The sequence below is a fragment of the Abrus precatorius genome, unplaced genomic scaffold (assembly GCF_003935025.1).
Source record: "Abrus precatorius isolate BTA unplaced genomic scaffold, Abrus_2018 Scaffold2, whole genome shotgun sequence".
In the NCBI taxonomy this organism is placed as follows: Eukaryota; Viridiplantae; Streptophyta; class Magnoliopsida; order Fabales; family Fabaceae; genus Abrus; species Abrus precatorius.
Genome location: NW_020874362.1, coordinates 6,430,531 through 6,437,352, shown reverse-complemented (window position 1 = coordinate 6,437,352; position 6,822 = coordinate 6,430,531). Strand labels below are relative to the sequence as shown.

The 6,822-nt window shown below is 33.8% G+C and overlaps 1 protein-coding gene across 2 annotated transcripts; it reads left to right on the top strand.

Annotated features, from left to right (window-relative positions):
* Positions 1–241: 241 nt before the first annotated feature.
* LOC113857786 (probable serine protease EDA2) lies at positions 242–6,235 on the top strand. 2 transcript variants are annotated; one of them, XM_027489980.1, is made up of 12 exons: positions 242–564; positions 783–908; positions 1,780–1,935; positions 2,729–2,911; positions 3,024–3,140; positions 3,230–3,283; positions 3,381–3,452; positions 4,193–4,398; positions 4,560–4,654; positions 5,036–5,110; positions 5,512–5,595; positions 5,904–6,235. In XM_027489980.1, exons 1-12 carry the CDS (start codon positions 346–348, stop codon positions 6,017–6,019), a joined length of 1,503 nt encoding a protein of 500 aa, XP_027345781.1. In that variant the 5' UTR covers positions 242–345; the 3' UTR covers positions 6,020–6,235. The 2 variants fall into 2 exon arrangements, with proteins under 2 accessions (XP_027345781.1, XP_027345783.1); XM_027489982.1 differs by having other exon boundaries at positions 5,937–6,216.
* The last annotated feature ends 587 nt before the right edge of the window (positions 6,236–6,822 follow it).

The window sequence follows — 6,822 nt, the reverse complement described above, 5'->3', positions numbered from 1 at the left end:
AATTTTAAAATATTTAACTTGATATATGAAAATAGTCGATAACAATAAAAGATACATTCGAGCTTTTAATTATTATACATTGCTGACATAGTCTACTAAAATTGTAATTGTCAATTATTTTAAAAAATATTAAGCAGAACCTTGAGGATAAGGGACAGCAACAGAGGTTGTTTTATTACAGCACGTCTCTTAAAGAGCAAGCAAAGTCCGAGATTAAACAACCGCATTTTATTTACCTTCGTGTTTTTATAGCAGTCGGTGTATGTAACCCGAGACATTAAAATATTGTCTTCTGCTATGTCACCAGTACCTCTTATTATATAATATTCCAATTTCAGTGTGAGGATGCTAAGTGGCAACAGGACGATGGCGATGGCGATGACGATGAGACGACGGGAATGGTTGATTATGACAGTGTTATCGGTGTTCCTCTTTCTTTCTTTTCCAACGGTCTGTTACGGAGTTGTTCCACCTCGTACTTTGCTCAATAAGCTCTCTGAAGGAAAATACCTCACCAGCCAGGCGCTCTGGTTCAATCAAACCCTCGATCACTTCTCTCCCTATGTACCTTTTTATCTCTGTTTATAAATGCAAAATATTCTCCTTTTTTATTTATTTGTTTTTGGATTTTGGTAATTTTTTTAACATGTTTTAATAAATCAAAATTTGAGTTGTTTTTAAAAGAAGGAAAAAGAAAAAGGAAACTGCAATTGTGTCCTATGATTGTACATTTATCAAATTCTGATGGCGTTGATTGTGAGTATTTGGTTATTGCATTGCAGGATCACCGTCAATTCCAGCAACGTTACTACGAGTTCCTTGACTATTTTCGGATCCCAGATGGACCCATTTTTTTGGTAATTGGCGGTGAAGGTACAAACTATGGGATAGTAAATGACTATATTGGTGTAAGTGGCAATTCTTCGCACAAATTTAAATTCATGTCTTTTGTTGGTTAATATGTCTGCATTTATGACTCAATACCAAAGATTTCAGTTTGGAAGGATCATAAGTTTTGGCACAAGCACCACAAGTCCTATCTATTTTTGTCATCATTGTTATTAGAATCTTGTAACTCATTGTTTTTCAGTTTTTTTTACCTAAACTTTTATAAGTTTAAATGGCTAAACGAAAGGGAACTGAACACACCCTAATTGACTATTCAAATTCTTTATTCCATTCTTTTAGAACAGGGATTTCCCACCATCACTCACTTATTTGATGCACTGTGTTCGACAATTTCGTTCTTCCATTTTAAGTTTTCTAAAATAAAGGCTTCACGTACTCAGTTATGGCTTATAGTTTTCTTTCGTGAGACTTATAGCCATTTTCTAGTTTAAAATTATTATAATTACTATACATATTTTATATGCTAAATTTGAAATTGTTTTATGTCGTGTCTTTGAATCTTATTATTCAATATGATTCACAATTTAAAATTGCTTTTACGATTCGTGATTTGAATTGTGATTTTATAACTTCTATTGTGAACTGTTTTGACAGAAAAGGATCTTTCATGTATGTGACATGTTGTGTTCAAATTTTGTGTGTATCTCGCTCCTACTAAATGTCAATCGCTCTAAATTAGAACATGAGCTTGTCAGGTTAAAATTTAATGTCATGTTCAAATTTAATATGACTATGAGAGTATCTATTTCGCCGACAAGGTTGACTTTTCTTATCATTCCAATAAAAGAATGACGTGGCTTTTGTGAAGTAAACATGGTAACTAGTAATATGAACAATTCTTCATGACTTGTTGCCTTGTTTTATCTATAGGTACTGGCGAAGAAGTTTGGGGCAGCTTTGGTTTCTCTTGAACATCGGTATTATGGAAAGAGTACCCCATTCAATTCTTTGGAGACTAAAAATTTGAAATATCTTTCATCCAAGCAGGCACTCTTTGATTTGGCTGTTTTTCGTCAGTATTATCAGGCAAGTTACATTGTTTTGCTGTCATGATTAAAACAACTTGGTATAAATAGAGTCAGTAAAATCTTAACTTAAAAATTTTGAATGACCAAAATTGTAAGATAGTTTGTTGTTTCAAGTTCTTTTAGATGACTAAAGAAGCGTACATAATGCAAGGTATAGGCCTTTGTCTGTGTATAAGTTGCTCAGATACAATTTGCAAAAACCTGTAAGTGTTTACTAAGAGGGATTTGTGGTTATGAATCACATTCAGATATTGATTAAGGGTCAGCAATGGTCAGTGGCATGAGATATTTGTCATATGATGTTTACTGTTACTCAATTTACCTATCTTATGTTTATTTGAAACAAGTTAAATTGCATTACATGCAGTATAAGAAAGATATCTTAGTGAATCCTAAATTGTTATCAAAGAAGAAACAAAATCAATTGGAATTGTAAGAACAAGGGATCAGATTGCTTCTCAGCAAAATTATTGCTTGTATGCTGGGGGTTGTTGGTACATGTATAATGGTCACATATTCATGCACTAGTTTCTAGTTCTACAGTTTCCTGCATGCATGTTTGGTTATATCTTATGAATCTATGGTAAATCATCAAGCAATTTCTTTGTTTTAATAGTTTTTCAATACTTTCTTCTGTCAATTTATCATATTTCCATCTTACGTTTGTATTTTTCATGTCACCTCTGGGTTTTTTATGGCATAAGTCAAATTTTAAATAATCCATTGATGTATATGGTGTTCATTAGATTGTTGCCTGTTATATTTGATTTCTTGCTGTCATTTTCGTGTAGGATTCCTTAAATGTAAAGCTTAATAGAACAAAAACTGAAAACTCCTGGTTCTTTTTTGGTGGCTCATATTCTGGAGCACTCAGTGCATGGTTCCGTCTTAAGTTTCCCCATTTAACATGTGGAAGTTTGGCAAGTTCTGCAGTTGTTCTTGCTGTTTATGACTTTACAGAATTTGATCAGCAGGTGAATTTTTCATCCCCGTCCTTTTTTTATTGTAAATGCTGTAAATTGTTCAAAGTTCTCTTATTTTATTTCATTCAAATGTTGAGTTCTGAGTTCTATCTTTCATGTGCAGGTTGGTGAGTCAGCAGGTCCTGAATGTAAAGCAGTGTTACAAGAAACTACTCAACTCATCGAACAGAAACTTGCAACCAATGGAAAGGCATTGAAAGCATCTTTTAATGCAGATGATGTATTCTCTGTTCCCTTACTACTCTTTTCTTGCTAAAGTACATTATAATCTAGTTTGATTGTCATGTTTACCTTTTCACTATTTTGCAGCTTGAAATAGATGGAGACTTTATGTATCTTGTTGCTGATGCTGCTGCTGTAGCAGTAAGTGATATGACTAGTAGTTGTTCATATTCATTGCAATATCTTGTATTCAAATACACTATGTTGTCTCTCTTTTCTGGATCTTTGGATGCTACAGTTTCAATATGGAAATCCAGATAAAGTTTGCAAGCCTATGGTTGAAGCAAAAAAGGCTGGAGAGGACTTGGTGGTATGTTTTTCAATCTAGGTCCTTTTTTCCTGAATACTGTAAAACTCCTCAATGGAGCTTCTTTCTTCTTCTTTTGTGTGTGTGTGTTTGTGTGTATTGGTCTCCATTTGCAAGTGAATATTTATGTTTTATGTTTTTCTTTTTTCCTTCTGTCACACTAAAGTATAGTTTACAGTCTATAAAATTCTTAATCATATAAGATTCTGTGTCTGGATTTGTTCTATCCCTCACATTGCATTAAGGTGGGGCATAAAGTCTCAATTTTTAATATATGATATACTATGATGATATGCATGGTTCCTGGTTTATGCTGATTTATGACCCTTGTGGCTGAAATATATACAAACAACATATCTACTTTACTAGTTTCTCCAACTCCAACTACTGTGTACTATTTGTGCTAGCTCATAACCACAACCTTTATTCTATTTTACAGTTATTTGTCAAAGGGCTTACCTTGGCATAATAGTAAGGTTGTTGCCTTGTGACCTTAAGGTCGTAGGTTGGTTGATTAGGTTCAAATCATAGAAATAGTCTCTTTGCTTGTGGGGGTAAGGTTGTGAACATCTACACTCCCCAGATTGCACCCGGTGGAAGTTTTGTTCACTAGGTCACCCTTTTAGATTCATTCGTCAAGATGTATCTCCCCTCCTTGCTCTCTCTATCTCTCTATCTTCTCCTGGAGATAGTTTCTTTCTGGTTTAATACATCTGATTGAATTTACGTAATTCAACTTGCAGGATACTTATGCCAAATATGTCAAAGAATACTACATTGGAACTTTTGGTGTTAACGTACAAACTTATGACCAAAAGTACTTGAAAAAAACTGCTATTAACGAAGACAGTTCTGCTCGATTGTGGTGGTTTCAAGTGTGCACTGAAGTTGCATACTTTCAGGTGGCTCCCTCAAATGATAGTATACGCTCCTCAAAAGTTGACACAAAGCAAGTTCCTCATCCTTGCAGTTCACTTTATATACTCAATTGACAGGATTTTTTCCTCTTTCTTATGTACTGATACACCATATTATAAGTATTTGTGGTTATTGATTTCTTCTTTTCTTTATGATGTTAATCTGTTCAAATTGGTTTCTCATACATTGCAGGTACCATTTGGATCTTTGCAAAAATGTCTTTGAAACGGGCATCTTTCCTGATGTTGATGCAACTAATATATACTATGGCGGCACAAAAATTGCTGGTCTAGAATCTTACCTATGCCTGAATTTTTTGCTACTCTTTTTTTTCCTTCATTTAAATAATGCATGCAAAAATTTATAAATGATATGCTTACATGACTCCTTTTACTTTTCCATTATACATTCATTATTTTTCTTTTGTTTTATGATTTATGTTCATGCCTTGGTGATTGTTATGTTGAACCCAAACTTAAAAATTCAATTTTATGTTTACATTCTTTTATAAAACAAATTCTTCAGCATAAAACTTCCTCATGGCATCATAAGTCTGGACGCTACATATTATACATTCTTTTATTGTTTTATTCTGAATATACTATTATGCAATCATCTTGAATTTGACCTGCTGATTTAATGTAACCTACTGTGATGTACATGGACAGGTTCAAAAATAATATTTACAAATGGCTCGCAGGACCCTTGGCGTCATGCTTCCAAACAAACCTCATCCCCTGACTGTGAGTTGCCATTTACATTTTGTCAATTTAATCAACAACATTCTTTATCCTTGCCATCTCTGTGGCAATACGTCAAAACTAAATTTCTCTAGAATCCCACATGGATTGTTTTTTTATGGCTATCTAGTGACAAATGAATGGCTCATTTCCAATCAAAGTTAGACTAAGTAATGTGTAATTTCCCATGCTCAGTTGCTCGAATGTTAGCTGCATGATCTTGGGTTAATGGTTCAAGTGGGATCTGGTAGTACCCTTAAGATTGTTTACCTGAAAAGAGGGTAAAAGAAGAGTTCCAAATCATGTGATACGATCATAAAATATATAATGTTCTACCTTGGACATGCAATGCAATACTGTTATTATTCGTTTGAATGCTGCCTAATTGCTATTAAACTTTTCAGTGCCTTCCTACACTATCACGTGTTATAATTGTGGTCACTGTACTGATTTACGAGGATGTCCTCAAGCTCCTTTGGTCCTTGAAGGTATGCGCAACATTTCCACTCCAATTTATTTTGCATACTAAAATGCCGCCAATTTAGAACCTGTTATTTAGGAGTTAGCTTTGTGTTATCAACATCACAGTGATTCCTTACCCCATGCTTTCAACAAACATATCTCACGGTTATAAAAGTAAAGGAAAATTATCATAATCGAAAGGAATGATGCAAGCAAATTATGTGATCGATGTGAAGTCATTGCCATGCTACACACAACTGTGAATGTTGCTAGTTACATGCATATGTGATAGTGCTGTATCAACCAACATTCTGACTCGGAATTTTGTTTTCAGGTAATGAAAAGAACTGCACCTCTCCTGATGCAGTTCACAAAGTAAGGCAAAAGATTGTTGAACAAATGGACTTGTGGTTATCTGAGTGCCAAGACACTGGCAAGTTTTTCATATGATTATCTACATACGAGTTGCATGATGTACGATAACTTAGCATTATTTCTGGTATTTCTCCCTTTTGAGAGATATTTATGACACTATGAAATAAATTAGTTTTGTTGATCAACTTTGTATACTGGATACACTGTCCAAATATAAGACAAAACATGTGTGTACATAGATGACATTTCTCAAGATATTTTTCTATCTGGTTAGTTATAGCACGTTAATCTCATTGCCAACTAACTGTGCCACTCCTTCCATTTTATTGATTATAAATCTTTGGCTGTTTGTTGCATTTCGTAGAATCTCACACCAAGGACATGTAGATTAACTACCAATTTAGTTTTTTTAGTTTTGTTGTCTAATTACTACATGTTTCGTTGAAACCAAACCCACGTACGTGATATGACCATGTTGGCACGTAGAAAAAAATCAATTTTGGAGTGAGTAATAATTGATTTTGAACTTGGTGAAAGTTTTACTGTCTTTTGGCATGACAATAATTAATTTTTAGTTACTCATTAAGTGTATATTTGAAAACACATTAGAAAGCTGTAAACGGAGATCCAAAGTAGAAGCTAGAAGTAGTAACATTGAAGTAAACATGCATTCACTTGCATCCTAACGTGAAACCTAACATGGTATAAGCGCATGTACTTTTAATCCCCTAAAAGTGCCATAATACTTCGTCTGGTACACTTTTAGAATGTTTGGCTTTATGTATACATGAAATTCACGTTTATTTTAGAGATACTAATAACTTTTATATTAGATCCATGGTTATGAGCTTTTTAAAAAATCTTTAACTTCTTTGGCC